Source organism: Cydia pomonella, chromosome 7 (genome assembly GCF_033807575.1).
Source record: "Cydia pomonella isolate Wapato2018A chromosome 7, ilCydPomo1, whole genome shotgun sequence".
In the NCBI taxonomy this organism is placed as follows: Eukaryota; Metazoa; Arthropoda; class Insecta; order Lepidoptera; family Tortricidae; genus Cydia; species Cydia pomonella.
This window is the reverse complement of record NC_084709.1, coordinates 10871653-10890789: the sequence shown is the minus strand read 5'-3', so window position 1 is coordinate 10890789 and position 19137 is coordinate 10871653. Positions and strand designations below refer to the sequence as shown.

The 19137-nt window shown below is 40.4% G+C and overlaps 1 protein-coding gene across 2 annotated transcripts in view; it reads left to right on the top strand.

Annotated features, from left to right (window-relative positions):
- Nucleotides 1-19137, top strand: part of LOC133519800 (uncharacterized) — a 96425-nt gene that overhangs the window by 51556 nt on the left and 25732 nt on the right. For both annotated transcript variants that reach the window (XM_061853910.1, XM_061853909.1), the window contains 12 exons: nt 910-1054; nt 1567-1775; nt 2277-2422; nt 9694-9803; nt 10107-10240; nt 10972-11157; nt 12689-12837; nt 13908-14044; nt 14257-14383; nt 14745-14893; nt 15369-15513; nt 15973-16200. In XM_061853910.1, coding sequence (XP_061709894.1) covers nt 910-1054; nt 1567-1775; nt 2277-2422; nt 9694-9803; nt 10107-10240; nt 10972-11157; nt 12689-12837; nt 13908-14044; nt 14257-14383; nt 14745-14893; nt 15369-15513; nt 15973-16200 — 1865 coding nt within the window. The remainder of the gene's footprint in view (nt 1-909; nt 1055-1566; nt 1776-2276; nt 2423-9693; nt 9804-10106; nt 10241-10971; nt 11158-12688; nt 12838-13907; nt 14045-14256; nt 14384-14744; nt 14894-15368; nt 15514-15972; nt 16201-19137) is intronic.

The window sequence follows — 19137 nt, the reverse complement described above, 5'->3', positions numbered from 1 at the left end:
AACGAACGAATCTTTCATTGTATGAGTGACACATGTATCGGTATACAGTCAGAGTCGTCATTTTATTGGTTAATGTAATACAGACATAAACATTTTCATTCACTCATTCGTGCCAGCCTTGTCAATTGACCTGTACAGTTACGTCTGAAAATATCGGTACGAAAAATATGCATACACTTCGTTAATATATGGGCAATAAAGTCGTGTATATATATACTTTTGGCACTTTTTTCGTATCGATATTTCAGACGTGACCGTACGCTGCTCAAATACTTTAGAAACTTGACTCGTCACTGCACGTTCGTTACGTAGGCTGTACACTTATACCAAGCCTCAATAACATAAATCGTTTGTGTTACTGTCATTATGATTATGGATAAAACATAAATTAACTAATTGAGGCTTGTAAAGTCATATGAATAAGGGGGTTAGACATTATTTATGTTATGACCGAGTGACCAAGGAATACCAAGAGTAATTCAGCCAGTAAGTTTGACCACCGCACCGAAGTAGATGTCACTTTACGGTCGTATGTATTCATTATGTAGTTAGGTACTTGGTTACCAATATTTTGCACAATTCGTCTTAGTTTATGACTGTAACCACGATACAAGAATAATCTATCATTTGCCCTATGAGATATTTTATTTTAAAACGTTTACTGCCAACGTTTTCGTAGCGCTACGCTCGTATCCGATCGCAGCGTTTTCTCGCTTTGTAGAAAAATCGATTACGATCAGATCCGACGGCTCCCGGCGCTTAATGTGTTAATTGTTTATTTTTCTATATTTTTTTATCTCGTGCCAATTCGACTTACTAAAATCAATTTACCTATTTTTATATTTAGCACGCTTCACTTTGTCAAATATCTATCTCCTTTGGCAGTTAAGGATAAATTGTAATGTTCAGGACCCCGAGTTCAACAGGCGGTCAGCCATCAAGCAGGTGGCGTCGGGTCGCTTCGGCGTGACCGCGTCGTACCTGGCGCACGCCGACGACCTGCAGATCAAGATGGCGCAGGGCGCCAAGCCGGGCGAGGGCGGCGAGTTACCGGGTATGCATATCATTTACTTATCATCAGAGAAAACAGTACTTATAGAAGATAGACGATCTTCATATTATGTCGCGTGCCCTACATTATAGACGTAACTGTTAGCGCTGTTTATAGTAGCAACTTAGCAGAAATATATTAATATTAATAGCCTATGTGGTTCCCCACTGATGGGTAAGGGTTCTCCCCTCGGTCTCCATCCGTCTCGGTTTTGAGCAAGAAATATAATAATTAAATAATAATGAGGACATTAGAAGTGTTCCGCGGGTTCTAAGACTTACACTAGATGTCGCTAGTGTTCTTCACTTTTTTGAAGCTAATCTGTTACCAAGTTGACTCTCTGAATATAATTTTAGTGTTTTAAATTTTTTATTAAAGCTTTATAAGTTAATTCATTTAACTGTTCTAGATCATTTTACATATTCAGTCTCCTGAAAGTGAAATACTTTTCCAGATTCCTTATGAGACACATCAATTTATCTGTTTCACATCATTCTACTGTTTTGTTTTTCTAGGTTACAAAGTGACGGAGGACATCGCCAAGACCCGGTGCTCCGTGGCGGGCGTGGGGCTGATCTCGCCGCCGCCGCACCACGACATCTACTCCATCGAGGACCTGGCCGAGCTCATCTACGACCTCAAGTGCGCCAACCCGCGCGCCAGGATCTCCGTCAAGCTCGTGTCCGAGGTCGGCGTGGGCGTTGTCGCCTCCGGAGTCGCCAAGGTGAGCTACTCGATGACAAACACTCATCTGACAAACATTTTCGTAAATTTATTGACATTGTATACCCGCCAAATACTCTATTAAGGTTCGAACACATAACTTATTGGCGGCGGATCCGCGCTGGCTCAATTCGAGTTCAGTATTATTTATAAGAAACACGCACACTTATCAGTATGGCATCAGCACCGCGTTGCCTCGGCACAAGCTAGTTAACCACAAGCAGTGTGTTGGCCTCTCGCAATAACCGCACTTAAATTGGCCTTTAACCACGCTTGCTTGGTTCCTTCCTCGGCCGCCTTTGCCCCAAGAACGCTATTGCCCAGCCGTAAACGTGACGTCTCCAAGCTAACACCTTGAGTGTGTTGAGCCACTTCCGTTACTTGTTTCAGCCGAGAAACTCTTAACTTACAAGTGGTTAGAATTGCATTTACAGTAACCATACGGCCCGTACGATTATCTGCCATTACCGTGTATTAAAAAAATGGTTATTTTTGTATTTAGGGCAAAGCGGAACACATCGTCATTTCCGGCCACGACGGTGGCACTGGTGCTAGCTCCTGGACTGGAATCAAGAGCGCTGGTCTACCTTGGGAACTGGGTGTCGCTGAAACTCATCAAGTGCTAGTGCTAAACGACCTACGTTCGCGGTAAGTTATTGTTGGGCGTATCTCCGTTAATACTTTTAGAATAAAAATTCCATATAATTGGAGAATACTAGTTCCACCTAGTACAACGTTAGTCAACAAAAGTAATATTAACCTTTCATGTGGTGGTCAAACCTCGGTTGTGCTGTATAGAGTAAGAAAATCATTCTCAAAAAAAAAAGCGGCCAAGTGCGAGTCGGACTCGCCCATGAAGGGTTCCGTACCATTTATGACGTATTAAAAAAAACTACTTAGTAGATCTGGTTCAAACTAATTTTCGGTGGAAGTTTGCATGGTAATCTATATCATATATTTTTTTTAGATTTTTCATTCTGTTATTTTAGAAGTTACAGGGGGGGGGGGGGGGGACACACTTTTTTTCACTTTGGAAGTGTCTCTCGCGCAAACTATTCAGTTTAGAAAAAAATGATATTAGAAACCTAAATATCATTTTTGAAGACCTATCCCTAGATACCCCACATGTATGGGTTTGATGAAAAAATATTTTTAAATATTTTTTCGAGTTTCAGTTCTAAGTATGGCGGACGAAGCAGTGTCCCGGGGTCATGTGGTTTTGGCGGTGTCTCTTGACATCGCCAACGCATTTAACTCCCTGCCTTGGGCTTGCATCAAGGCTGCACTGAGGCGCCATGTCGTGCCAGAGTATCTGCGGAAGACGGTGGAGGATTATCTCACCGATAGAACCGTCAGGTACCCTGCGCGCGGTGATTGGGAGGAGAAGGAGCTGTCGTGTGGCGTTCCACAGGGGTCTGTTCTAGGACCACTCCTGTGGAACATCGGATACGACTGGGTGTTGAGGGGGGCCAACTTGCCGGGGGTCAGCGTGACCTGTTACGCCGACGATACTCTGGTGACGGCTCGCGGCAGCACCTTCAGGGAGGCATCAATTCGGGCCACGGCGGGAGTGGCGTCGGTTGTGGCCCGAATTAGGAGGCTGGGGCTGGAGGTGGCTTTGAACAAATCTGAGGCCCTGTGTTTCCATGGGCCCCGGAAGGCCCCTCCGGCGGGTTCTAGCCTAATAGTGGGGGGAGCGTCCATCACGGTCAAGTCGACAATGCGGTACCTGGGCATAGTCCTTGACAGCCGTTGGACGTTCAAAAAACACTTTGAGGGCCTTGCTCCCAAACTAATAGGGGCGGCGTCGGCTCTTAGCCGACTTCTACCCAACGTCGGCGGGCCGAACGTGGGCGGTAGGAAACTGTACGCGGGGGTGGTGCGGTCGATGGCCCTGTACGGCGCGCCCATCTGGGCCGATTCCCTGACCGCCGAAAATAAGGCCCAATTGCGAAGGCCGCAGCGGGTAATGGCGGTCAGGATGGCGAGGGCGTATCGCAGCGTCTCCCACGGGGCAGCGTGCGTGTTGGCGGGGACTCCGCCTTGGGACCTCGACGCAGCGGTGTTAGCTGATATTTATTGGCGTGTCACCGAGGCGCGGGCCAGGGGGGTCCAACCACCTCTGGAGGAGGTCAGACGGTGGAGACTTGACTCCCGTCGAGTGCTCCTCCAGAAGTGGAAAGAGCGACTGGAGGCGCCTAGCGCCGGCCACTGGACCATCGAAGCCATTCGACCTGTCCTGGAGAGATGGATCGGAAGAAAGGGGGGGCTCCTCTCCTTCCACCTTACCCAGGTCCTCTCGGGGCATGGTTGCTTCGGGAGATACCTGTGTAGGAGGGCGGGACGGGAACCGACAATGCAGTGTCACGACTGCGGCGACGCTGAAGATACGGCGTTACACACGCTGGCGGTGTGCCCAGCGTGGGCAGAGCAGCGGGCCGCACTCGTGGCTGTAGTAGGTAGAGACCTTTCCTTGCCTGCGGTGGTAAGAGCCATGATTGGTGGGGAGAGGCGATGGGAAGCTGTAGCCTCCTTCTGCGAGGACGTGATGGCGCAGAAGGAGGCGGCGGAGCGCGGCAGGGAGGAGGATCCGGCCTCTCAGCCAATGCGCCGCAAGCGCGTGGGGCGGCGGCGGTTGGCATACGACCGCCGATTACCCCCATAAGGGTACCTGTGGGCGGCAGGCTCGGGGACATCTGCCGCCTACACTAGGGTCCCTGCGTGGGCGGGCGCGACGTTTATCAACGCGCTCACTGAGGTGGAGGGGTGATTCCACGAGTCGAGTCCGAGTACGGACGGTCGCTGGCGAGGTCGCGGAAGAGTACTTCGGCGTCCCTGGGACCTCGCCCTATAGCACTGAGGCGGCAACAGAGGGGTTTTAGTGGGTAAACCATGGGTCTCATCAGCCTATATGGGAGTCCCACATAACCACCCCAGGCCCGTCCCCGCGCCTGGGTGGTATGCGTAATGCATTTCCCCTCTTAAAAGGTTACCCAAAGCTTAAACCTCACTAGATGGCGCCACAATTGCAAATTTTGAGTTTTAATTTTTTTGTGGAGTAGTCTTGGTATTTCTATACTGTAAATTATGTTTAGCGCACTCTTTAAATAAATATTGAACTATTACAACAAACATTGAATACTTCATTGTACAAAAACTACCCCTTAATGTCGACAGAATGTTTCTTGACTCTATTTCTAAGTATCACTCACACATTCAAACAGTCTTACTGGGATCCTTGTAGTAGACAATTTGGCACAGCGTGAGTAGGCTTCAATAGAGTTGCGGTATGTACGTGGAAATACATGCAAGAGGATGTGGGTTCGAGACTCATTAATTTTTTTTTTTGTTATCAGTATTATCAAGTACCTATTATTAATAAATTATTTTATGAGAAATATGAGCGTTTTCCACAAAAATATTAAAAATCTGATTCTCACACATCATGATATTTTTGGGTTCTTCCAACTCAGAATCACTAGCATAATCAATCCTCGTGCTAAAAAAACCCGAAAATTTGTATAGTTTTAGTTTTACATTGAAATTTCTTTCACACTAAAATGTGACGTAATGGTATGGATATTTTAGGATATCTTTTTTTACTGCTAGGGTGGAGAAGATTCTAAGTAGAATGAACCTAAGAAAGTCCAAATTTGTAAGTCAGATTTTCTGGTATTTTTTTCAGGTTTTGTTCTAAAATTAAAGCAATCCCTTACTGCCCAGCCTTTAAAAAAGCGGCCAAGTGCGAGTCGGACTCGCGCATGAAGGGTTCCGTACCATTTGAGACGTATTAAAAAAAATCTACTTGCTAGATCTTGTTCAACATTTTACCACTTTGGACACACATTTTACCACTTTGGAAGTGCCTCTCGCGCAAACTATTCAGTTTAGAAAAAAAATGATATTAGGAACCTCAATATCATTTTTGAAGACCTATCCATAGATACACGTATGGGTTTGATGAAAATTATTTTATTTTTAATTTTATGACGTATTAAAAAAACTACTCACTATATCTCGTTCAAACCAATTTTCGGTGGAAGTTTGCATGACAATGTATATCATATATTTTTTTTCGATTTTTCATTCTGTTATTTTAGAAGTTACGGGGGGGGGGGGGGGGGGGGGGACACACTTTTTACCACTTTGGAAGTGTCTCTCGCGCAAACTATTCATTTTAGAAAAAAATGATATTAAAAACCTCAATATCATTTTTAAAGACCTATCCATAGATACCCATGAAAAAAGATTTTTTGAGTTTCAGTTCTAAGTATGGGGAACCCTCAAAATTTGTTGTTTTTTTTCTATTTTTATGTGAACATCTTAATGCGGTTCATAGAATACATCCACTTACTAAGTTTGAACAGTATAGCTCTTATAGTTTCGGAAAAAAGTGGCTGTGACAGAATCGGACAGACAGACGGACATGACGAATCCATAAGGGTTCCGTTTTTTGCCATTTGGCTACGGAACCCTAAAAAGTAGGTACTATTTTACAGTAGAATTAAAACATTTTTTTTACGATACATTTAATTAAATTACAGTGAGTTACAAAATTGCATGGCCTTCTATTTATAACCATTATAAAAAGAAATGAGATATTTACCATGTTTGTTTATATTATTGATTTCCCGATATTTTGACACAACTAGAAGTTTCACACAATGCCTAGAGATAGAAAATTATTTATTTATTTTATTTATTGTCAATTTCATTCAACGGATCACATCATATCCAATTTATGTGTTTATGTATTGCATTGTTTTCTACCTAGTTGGTTAATTCTGTTACTGCAATAATTTTTATCTACATAAAATATACCAACGAAAGTTTAATAAAGTTTATATTAAAATGAAGTACACAAAATCCTCCTCTGGCTTTGACACAGGCCCTCAAACGACGAGGCCAGTCATCAATAGCGGCACGCACGATTGTCATGTCTAATTCCGTCACTGTCTTAACTATGGCCGGCTTGAGGGAGTTAAGATTTGTGTGGGGTTTAGCACAGGCTTTCTCTTCAATAACCTGCTATATGGCATAATCCAGGGGGTTAAGGTCCGGGCTGGAGGACGGCCAGTCTTCGTGGGCAATAAAGTCAATTTTGTTCCTTCTAAACCAGGCTTGAGTTGTTTTTGCCTTATGTGCAGGAGCTGAGTCCTGTTCAAAGATCCATGGCTGGTTTTGAAATAGGGTGTGGCTTAAGGGCTTCACTATTGGTTCGAGAACGGTTTCCAGTTTCCGGTTTTCACACCTTTTTCACAGAAATGAATCTCTGTTAGCCCTAAGTATGACACACCCAAAATCATCTTTGGCGGGTGCCCACATTTGTGCAACGCAATAGGGTTGCTTCCATCTACAAATCTTAGGGCATAATTGTATCCCAAAAAATTCTTTTGGATTATAAAAACATGTTAAACTACTTTTAGGGGACCTGTAATGATCATATTTTTGTAAATATTGAATTTAAAATATCTTTTGGCACACGTCACGTGACCAAACTCGAAACGTCATTGAAGATTCTGATGACGTCACAACTCTCGGATTGACACTGTTGACAGTTAGGCGATTAACAACAAATGACAAATATCAGTTGACAGTTCGTATCTTCTACGTGTGTATGTAGTTATGTGTCAAACCATAAACTGTGACGTCACACAATTTTCAAAGAGCGTTTTGGGCGCGAAAGCATCTGTCAAAATATATTTTGTTAATTTAACATATTTAAAGCCGTTTTTAGTATAAAAGCTGAATTTTAAGGCAACTTTTAGTTAATATAGAAAGTAATACAAGCGTTTCAAAAAATTGGAATACGATTCTCTTTTAGGCCCCAATTCATTATAGATACGACGAGATAAGCGTTATGTGTGGTATATAATTATAGCTCACAAATCCACCACATTGTCATTTTTTATTTTTTCGGTAGCATTTGTTTTAACGGAAATAAAGAGGTTGCAAATCGAGTAACAGAACTTCAGAACAGATATCATTTGATATTTACCAGTCGCTTTTCGGTGAAGGAAAACATCGTGAGGAAACTGGACTAATCCCAACAAGGCTTAGTTTTACCCTCTGGGTTGGAAGGTCAGATGACAGTAGCTTTCGTAAAAACTAGTGCCTACGCCAAATCTTGGGATTAGTTGTCAAAGCGGACCCCAAGCTCCATTGAGCCGTGGCAATATGCTGGGACAACGCTAGGAAGAAAGAAAGAAATCGAGTAACAGAACTTAGTAACCAACTAGGTATAATAGTTATGATGTAAATGTCATATCATGTTGGAGTCATATATGTATTAGCCAACTAATTAAGTATTCAAGATCAATACACTTAGCTCCCTTAGGTATTCGCCTAAATACAATCTCGGGCAAAATTGAGTTTTATAAAAGTGAACTAGTTTCTAGGTCATATTTTCTATGAATTGGTCATTTTTGTAGACTCCAATTACAGTTACACTTTTCCTGGTTTTTCGCGGACCAGAATATCGATGATTTTTGTAGCTTGATTTAGACGTTGCTATCATTTTCAATCCAAAAACACATAAAATCACAATTCAGAACATGCGGCAGCGTTGTTTTCTATCAAGTACCTCAAGCACCAGGGCGGCTACCGGGAAAATCGAAATTCGTCAATTTCGGGCATTTTTCTCTGTCACTCTAATTATGTCTTAGTGAGAGTAAAAGAGAAAGATCCCCGCAATTTGCGAATTTAGGTTTTCGCGGTAGGCCCCCAGGTCCTGTCAAGTTTCAGCAGTGTGGCCAGGTGAGCGGAAGAGAATTATCCTACTTGAGTGTCAATATTATTGTACCGTTGAAAAAAATATCGTACGCCAATCAAAAAGGTAGCCCCTAAAAATGTCTAGCAAAATAAGCTTAAATTTCCAATTAATAATAAAAAAAAGACAATTTTCGTCTAAATTGCGCAAAAAATCTGTTTATGTTTGTGTATTTTTGGGATAGACTCAAACGGTATACAGGAAATTGTGACATTTTAAACTTTAAACTTACACCAAGGAGCCGAACACCCAAAAGATACTAATTTTAGCCTATTTCTGAGAGAAAGTGTCATATTTTGCTTCAAATTAAATTACTAGACTTTTAAGGTGGCATCATCCAAGGGCTGAAATTATAGTACTTTAGTGTACGATAATGCTCTTTGGAACATTACGTCATACCGGGGCCCAAATTATCGTACATGTACGACAATTATCGTACGCCTGGTCACACTGAGTGTCAGTGTCGACAGAGTCAGCTAAAAACGCGTCAAACATCGCAACGTCGCGCCGATGGCCGTCCGAAGCATGGAGTGGCAACGCCGCAATGTATTTGTACACGACATTTGTCACACACACATGAGTAAAATTTATAAAAATATAACGTTGATTATTGCATGATTTCTGTATGAAACAAAGTTTTTCTATTAATTTAGCGCAAATGAATATTCGAAAGTAGATAGATGCGCAACTATTTATGTAATAATATTGTGTAATTAATTAATAAATAGCGATTGTTTTTTGTATGAAAATCGAACCACCTTAAGACTAGTAGTTTGAAATGTTCTTCTTTCTATGATCCCAATCAAGTCAACTATTGCAATTTATAAGCCCCCGGGGCTTAGCCCCGCTTGCGCAGGGCATCAAAAAATATTAATAGTCGGAAATCTGTATTAAAAGGCGAAAGATTTATTCGCTTTGAAGGTAAATCAGAGTAACTCAAAATAATCTGGTCGGGCCACCACATGATTCTGACAAAAATCTTAACACCGCTATGTACAAACTCTCGTTTACGTAACAGCGACATCTCTCGGATTATTGGAGAACCAAATAAATATTTGGTCGTTCAATGGTTCGTTTTATTTGTTTCAATAATTTTATTATACTTCGTATCACTGATGATAATAAAATACTATATTGGAATTACTTACAGTGTGGTGGTACAGGCGGACGGGCAGATTCGGACCGGGTTCGACGTGATGGTGGCCGCTTTGCTCGGCGCTGACGAGTTCGGGTTCAGTACCGCCCCGCTCATTGCACTTGGTTAGTATTGCTAAAAAAAGTGGGCATTGTAGTGCTGCGTTTGAATTAAAATGAAATATATATCTGAGAATTTTTTGTTCCGAAAACGCAAAAATATATAGCATGAGCAGGGCTGCAGAAGTGCGAGCGAAAAATCTGATGAAAACACTACTCACGCTTCAGAGAACATGTTTTGACACAGGCGTCGTATTTTATTTTTTATAGCCTACCGTTTACGTAAAACATCACGGTTCTCCGTCATTGTGATTTGCTTTCTTTGTCAAAGATATTTGGCGTGAGTAAACAAGAATAATTTTCTTCCAGGTTGCACTATGATGCGCAAATGCCACCTCAACACGTGCCCCGTGGGCATCGCTACACAGGACCCGGTGCTAAGGAAGAAGTTCGCCGGCAAGCCCGAACACGTCATCAACTATCTCTTCATGCTGGCTGAAGAGGTAATGTATAGCATCGAACTGGGTGCTTCCAAACCACGACCTAAAGCACGAAGCGCGCGAGCTAAAGGACATAGATATAATTCGGCCCAAAGAAGGAAGTGGGGATTCAGCGGCCTGGCCGTGGCCCTCCGACACTCTTTAGTACTAATATTTCGAATGGCAACTAATAAGCTTCTTTTTCAAAAAAAAGATAGATAGAAAACTCTTTATTGGCACACCTCAGTAAAAAGATACAAGAAAAGAAAAAGAAACAATTGATTAAATGTAGAGACAACAGGCGGACTTAAATACTTTTTTAAATCGTAAATACTTTTTTTCTCTTCCGTTTAAATTTGACTAACTGTCGACTAATTTGTCGGAACCCAAAAAATAAGGACTGACAAGATAAAGTAAAATACTGATTTTCTGTTTGACCACGTCTTAACGAGACCTCTTAGATGCATTCTAAAATATAATATTGTGAACTATAACTATAGTTTTTTTATATATTTCAGATTAGTAATATTATAACCTCAAAAGTAGTGGAATCTTTTCCTCCAAAATTAAATATGAGTAACTATGCACTGCATTATAGTGTCGTTTACATAGAATTGTACAGAATTGTACCGCAATACTAGATATCTAAGGAACCATAGCATTTTGGAAGAAAAAGTTAATTACGATTTTTGAGGTATGAGAAATTGTTATCTTGAAAAAAAAAACGGGGTATAAGTAATTCGTGTTTGAAACAGGTCCGTCAGCATATGGCCGACGTGGGCGTGCGCAGGTTCCAGGACCTGATCGGGCGCACGGACCTGCTCAAAGTGCGCGAGAACAACGAGAACCCCAAGGCCCGGCTTCTCAACCTGAGCCTTATCCTGAAGAACGCCTTGCATATGCGTCCCGGCGTCAATATTATTGGAGGATCCAAGTCACAGGTTACTTTATATTTTACCTACCAGTGTTTTTACCCCGCAGTCTTCATTTCCTAACAAATACGATCACTTATCACAAACCATTCAGCTTCACTGTGGATGTTGGCTGACTGGTGGGACTCACCATGGCTGAAGCACTAAGTATAGCTACATGCCCCATTATGTAAAAAAAAGCGGCCAAGTGCGAGTCGGACTCGCCCATGAAGGGTTCCGTACCATTTATAGACGTATTAAAAAAAACTAAACACAAAAAAGTGCAGTTCTTATTAACTCTTCTCGTAAAACTGAGTGGAGATCATATAATTGAGGCTTTTAAGAGTCCCCACAGCAGAGCGGAGAGACCTGTTATCACTTACGCCTGCCCTGTTTGGAGCAGCACCTGTAACACTAATTATGTCAAACTTCAAATAATTCAAAATAAAGCACTTAAAATTGCATACAACACCCCATTTTACACAAATCTACGTAAATTACATTTTAAAATCAATTTACCATTACTAAAAGAATTCATCCTTAATCAAACAAAAACATTTTATTTAATTAAAAACCCTAAACATAAAAACAAGCTCGTATGCAACATCGGTCGCAGTCGATTAAAAGATTTGCCCTACATCGACAAGTACAAACGTTATAGGTTACCCCATCACTACGTTCTCGAGTCACACGTGACGTCGCGGGACCGGTTCTGACGGCCGGCCGGCCGCGTACCGCCAGCCCTGGTTGCTTGTTATGCACTTAGCATGCTTATCTTTTGTTATGATTACCCACAACTAACAATCATGTCTATTTGTATACGTTATAATTATAAAATATATCAAATTTGTTAGTTTAGCTTAATCGTTAAATGTTTTAAGTATAGGTGGTTATTATGTATGCAACAAACGTAAGCTATATCTGAGCGAACGTAATAATAGTTAATGCTGATGGCTGTTGCTTACTTCTAAGCTTTAGTGTAAGTATGATTTTACCCATAGTAGTAGTAGTAGTAGTAGAGCCATTTATTCCAATAAATATTACATTGGTTTCAAAACATGCAATGATTTTGTAAATAGATTTAGTATTAATAATATTTCATAATTTGCAGTGTAAATTTATACAATTATAAAGATGAATACTGAATTTCATTTTTTAATTATTGTCCCATGCATTCTTATAATTTAGGTTGATAAGTTATGTTACTAATTATTGTATTTATTTATTTATTAAATATTTATTGTCATGTCCATTTGTGGACATAGGCCTCCTCCATCGTGTGCCATGTATTTCTGTCCGCAGCAATTCTCGTCCAGGCTACGCCCGCCACGGCCTCGATGTCGATTTTACCCATGGCAATGTTTTAAACACTAAGTTGTTAAAAAGTTTATAATGAGCGCCTATAGCTCACTAAACTGTATTAATTTATTGTTATTACTGTCTAGGATGGAAATGTACACTAGATTAAGTAATTACATTGTACTAAATTATGTTAAATAAAGAACTAATAAAAAAAAACAGCAGAGCGGAAGTGATTACATAAATGACACTTATTTCGCAGGATTTCCAATTAGAGAAACGATTGGATAACCAACTAATCGAGCAGTGCGCCGGCATCCTCGACGGCAGCAAGAAGCACGTCGACATCGCCATGAAGATCACCAACGAGGACCGAACCTTCACCTCCACGCTCTCCTACCATATTGCCATGTAAGTTTGCATACTGTGCTATGAGGGATAAGTTTCATTTTAGTGTTATACTGTCTAAATAAATGGTTATTGTATGCAAAGGACAAAAGCAGGCTTCAAGCGATAAGTTAATTGTTGTTGAATTTTATGTAACTATTAACCCAATATCATCGGCGAAACGAAATGCCACAGACTTCGCTGGTTCGGCCATTTACTGAGGATGGGTGAGGATCGAGGTGTTAAGAGAGCTTATTTGGGACAACCGACTGGTCGCCGTCCAGTGGGTCGGCCCAAATACCGCTGGAGCGACAGTATACAGGCGGATCTGTGCCAACTCAAAGCCGATAACTGGCAGGAAGTGGTACAGGATCGGGACAGGTGGCGTTCTCTCGTTTTGGAGGCCAGGACCCTCTTTGGATCACTGCGCCACAATAGTTAGTTAGTTATTTTATTAAATTATTATTTTTTAAAACGCCTACGCCATATACCATCAAAGTCCATTTTACACCAAAAATGCTTTAGATATTTTTTTTATATTACGTCGGTGGCAAACAAGTATATGGCCCGCGTTATGGTAAGCAGTCTCCGTAGCCTATGGACGCCAGCAACTCCAGATTACATGCGCGATGCCGACTCTAACACTCCGCACCCTCGTTGAGCTCTGGAAACCTTACTGACCACTCATTATCCACTCATCATTTTGGAAAAGAGCTGATACTCTTCAAACTACTGGGTCGATTTCTATGAAATATTATATTTAGCTTTAATAGCTAATAACCACCGCAAGAAAACTCGCTTTCACGTTAAAAATCGCAATAAAATTGGCTCATCCATAGTAGAGCTACGATGCCACAGACAGACAGACATTGGCGTCAAATATATAACGCCCCTCTTTTTGCGCCGGAGGTCAAATAGTTATTTCAATCATTGACGGTTCAAATACTTGTTACCATTTTGTTATTTAACAAAACAGAGCAAACAGTTGCAAATCCATATAAAAAGGTAAAATAAACAGAATATTAAGATATATATGTAATGTGTAACCCTGGGTTGCAGTAAAAGACCATTTCATTTGTTATTTTGATTGATAGGAAATACAGCGACAACGGACTCCCCGACGACACGAGCATCAACATCTCGCTCATCGGCTCTGCCGGCCAGAGCTTCTGCGCCTTCCTGTCCAAAGGCATCACGGTCACCTTGGAGGGCGACGCCAACGACTATGTTGGTATGTTACTATACATCACACACAGCTAAATCAAATCAACTTTGATCAAATCAAAATTGTTGATAATTTATGTGCCTGTATAAAATGTCAACATTGACATTGCTAAAGTTAACCGCTTCCTTTATTAAAACGTTTCATACATTGGTTTCTTCCTACAGAAAATTCTTAGTGCTCAATGGCCACATTACAGTCAATATTATTTTTGATTACAGGTAAGGGATTATCTGGTGGTAAAGTGATTATTTACCCACCAAAGGTTTCACCGTTCGAGTCTCATCTTAACGTTATTGTCGGCAACGTCTGTCTGTACGGAGCTACCTCTGGAAGGGCGTACTTTAGGTACGTATTTTCATAATATCTAGTAGTCTTTATGTTCTTCGGTGTCGGTGTGAATTCAACGCGGTACGGAATAAATTATAAGCAGTATTTCAAGTTGAGTAGGCTGTTTTACTTTTAATCTGACGTACGCGCGCTTGGGTATTGACTTTGAAGACCTTGGAAAGCATCGGATGATCGGAACATGTGTGATCCTATATTATTAGAGCTAGTTTTAATTTAGTTGTTTTAATTTTCAAACTGTACCCTCGTTCAATCTGTTTGTAATTTCTATCGTCTCAATCGCATACACCTAAATTGTGATACACATATGTACGCTTTGTGTAGTCTTTCGGTAGCTACATCGGGAGTTTGGTTTGCGCAGGGGTATCGCATCGGAGCGGTTCTGCGTGCGCAACTCCGGCTGCACGGCCGTGGTGGAGGGCGTGGGCGACCACGGCTGCGAGTACATGACGGGCGGCAGCGTGCTCATCCTCGGTCTCACCGGCCGCAACTTCGCGGCCGGCATGAGCGGTCAGTGCACTATATATACGTCCCAAATACAACTATATATTAAAGGCAGAAATCCTTTCTCACAAGTCAGTACTCAGTTTATAGTTTAGTTTGAGTTTTCAGGGTTTCCACCGCCGTTACAAAAATTAACTATATTGTAGTGAAGAAACATCATCAGAGTATCGATATTCATAGGATTAAAAAACCGCCTAGTGTCCATTAGATCGTTGGGTGGGCGACATTATGAAGATCGCGGGGCACCTGTGGATGAAACCAGCTGTCGACCGGGATAAATGGCATACTCGAAGAGAGACCTATGCTCAGCAGTGGACGACAAGAGACTGAAATGATGATTATGGGGATTACAAGACAAGCGTCATGCATGCAGTCTGATTCTAATAGTTTGTCGCAACTTTCTATTACGGTCATGATGATTTTATAATTTTGCAGTTAAACCGCTACGAATTTAATTCTTGAATATCCTATTCTCTTGCAGGTGGCATCGCGTACGTGTACGATATCGACGGCTCGTTCAAGCGCGGCAAGTGCAACCCTGAAATGGTGGAAATGCTCCCATTGGAGTTAGAGGATGACTTGCAGGTCGTCAAGACACTTCTGCAAGAATTCGTTGAGTATACTGGGTGAGTAGAATATCTCAATGAACCCGTTGGTTCGATTGGATCAAATAATCTTTGCCCTATGCTACAAGTGTTAGTCGTAGGTACTGAAGTCCTGACGAGAAATTGATAAAATTGAAAATATTTTTTTAATTTGTTGTTTGTTTCATTTTATCTTTCGCTCATTTCTTTAAACAATGCATCTATGCTAAGCAGCCAACATACAATATTAGAATATTGGAACATCACGGAAATTTTATAAAATTTTGTTCTTATGTACCTATATTTTAAATATTTTTGAGGTTCCCATGTTTTTGAATTCTTTCTACAAATTGTACCGTTGTAGCTATTTGGTCACTAACTTTCCTACGCATTTAAGGCACAAAAACTTATTTAAAAACGAATGCCTGCGCCAATAAGTATTAAAAATGTCCTTCATCTGTCTTATGAATCTTATGATCTTCAAATATTCCTCGTTTACAGATCTTTAATAGCTAAACAGCTATTAGAGACGTGGCCAGCGCCAGCCAAGGAGTTCGTAAAGGTGTTCCCATACGAATACCAGCGCGCGCTCAAACAGCTCGCCATACAGCAGGCGCCCAAGGTCGAGGCCAACGGCAAGGAGGAGAACGGCATCGCGGATATCGAGGAGGCGGTGCGCGATGTGGAACTGGACAAGAAGAACTTGGAGAAGATTCTCGATAAGACCAGGTATGGAATATAGTTGGTATAGTGTTCCAGCGCGCGCTCAAACAGCTCGCCATACAGCAAGCGCTTTAGTTCGAGGCCAACGGCAAGGAGGAGAACAGCATCGAGGATACCGAGGCGGTGGTGCGCGATGTCAAAGTCAAGTCAAAGTCAAAATATTCTTTATTCAAATAGGCCTAGCAACAAGCACTTTTAAATCGTCAAATTTTACAAATATCATCTTAATCTAAATATCAGAGCAATTTATTGATGCAGTTATTATTGTTCTAAAAAAAACATTGTACTATTATAGATATGGTAAACTTAATAATAAGAATTTCACAAAAGGATCGTCAAACATCAAAATTGTATAAAAATACTAGTCTAGAACCTTTCTAGAATAAAATCTAAATGTCAAATAATACGGTATATATATACATTGAATTATCAATTTCATCATTAATAACATAACAATAAATAATTAATTCTTTACAATCACACTTAATCCCACGGTGTTTCATCATTTATGTAGTCTTGTGTGCTATAATAGGCTTTAGAGATAAGCTTACGTTTTACATAATTTTTAAATTTACTAACAGACAATTCAGTTATAATATTAGGAAGTTTATTGTAAAATCTTACACAATTACCCATGAATGATTTCTTAATTTTATGGAGCCTAGTGAAGGGCACTGCGAGCTTATGCTTATTTCTAGTATTAATATTATGTATTTCACAGTTTTTCTTAAAAATGACAATGTTTTTATGTACATACAGAATATTCTCATAAATATATTGACAGTGCACTGTCATTATGTTAATGTCCTTAAACTTATCTCTAAGTGTGTCTCTATGGTACATTTTATATATTGCACGAATAGCCCTCTTCTGCAGAACAAAAATGGTATTTATCTCTGAAGCACTGCCCCATAGTAAAATACCATATGACATAATGCTATGAAAGTAACTAAAGTAAACTAATCGAGCTGTTTTCACGTCTGTTAACTGACGGATCTTGCTCACTGCAAAAGCTGCAGAACTCAGTCTATTCGAGAGATTAGCAATATGGGGACCCCATTGTAGTTTAGAATCTAAAGTTATACCAAGAAAAACTGTGCTATCTACTAGTTCCAATTCCTCATCCTTGACAATGACACTTGTTTGCTCATTCCTTATGTGACTTGTAACAAACTTAATGCACTTAGTCTTTTTCTCATTTAACAATAAATTATTAACATTAAACCAATTTACTACTTTAGAAATAGCATTGTTTACATCACTGCAAGCTTGTTGCTGTCGTTTGACTTTGAAAATAAGTGAGGTATCGTCTGCAAACAATACTATGTCATGATGGGTCTTTACAAGGTAAGGCAGGTCATTAATGTAGATAAGGAACAGGAACGGCCCCAATATTGATCCCTGCGGTACACCCATAGAGACCAATGACCCCGGTGATCGCTGTCCACTCACATCAACCCTTTGTATTCTACCGTGTAAGTAAGACTTTATTAAATTCAGTGCCGAGCCTCTTACTCCATAATAGTGCAGTTTCCTGATCAATGTTTCATGACAGACGCAATCGAAGGCCTTAGATAAGTCACAGAAGATACCTAAAGCATCCTGTGACTCCTCCCAGGCATCGAAGATCTGTTTAATTAGCTCAACACCAGCGTCGGTTGTTGAGCGACCCCGTGTAAAACCAAATTGTTTGTTGTGCATTAGATTATTAATGTTAAAATGTTTCAATAACTGACTCAAAACTATTTTTTCAAAAATTTTGCTGAATGTTGGTAACACTGATATCGGTCTAAAGTTAGTGGGGTCGGATGTGCTACCTGATTTAAATAAAGGGGTGACTTTACTATGTTTCATTAGATCAGGAAACTCACCGCAGTCAACACTGTTATTAAATATAACTACCAGGTCAGGCGCTACAACTTCTATTAATGATTTGACAGTATGAACGGAGACTCCCCAAAGGTCACTAGTTTTTTTTACATTAATTGATTTAAACGCCTTTAATATATCTGAGGCACTCACATGTTCAAAATTAAGGTTTCTATTACATTCTGGGACATTCTCTTCTAACAGTGTAACGGCAGACGAGGGTGATGAATTTAAGTTCTTAGTTGTGGAAGCTGGTACCTCGGTGAAGAATTTTTCAAATTCTGTTGCTACATCTAAACTGGAATCTACGATTTTGTCATCAATTTTTAGTTTAAGATCTTTCATCCTCTGCTTTGATCTACCAGTCTCCACATTAATTACTTTCCACGTTGTTTTAATTATATCAGAGCTAGTTTTTATTGTTTGACTTAAATAATTACGTTTAGCGATATGGCAATCTATTTTAAACTTCTTCGAATATTGTTTAACATATTCCTTAAATTCATCACTCGTATTGAACCGCCGTTCCTCATACAAGGCATACAATGCACGTCTTCGTTGATGTAACTCTGCAGTATCCCACTCACTAAAAACTGATGCATCACTAACCATGACCGATTTTGTAGTAAATATCGCATTATAATTTTCCATAAAAGTGTGAAAGAATGAATTATACATATCATTAGGACTCATGTTGGAAGACAGAAAGGGTAGCGCCTGAATTAAACTTTGTTTCATTCTTTCCACGCGGTCAGAGGTTACTGGTACAAAAGTTATTTGTTTTCGCAAGGTATTTTTCCTTACAGCCTCAAAAACCATTAATTGGCCTAAGTGGTCTGATTCTAACTTGCTGATTACATTTTTAGCGGTAGGAAAAATATCAGTGAAAATATTATCTATACAGGTGGCACTAGTGGCAGTCACTCTAGTAGGCTCCATAAACATGTGGTTGAGATTACATGATTTGAAAAGATTCAACAATCTACAACTTACTGTTGAATTTTCCAAAATATTTACATTATAGTCGCCGCATATAAGTAATTTCTTACTAGAAGGTGATATTTTAAGTAGGAC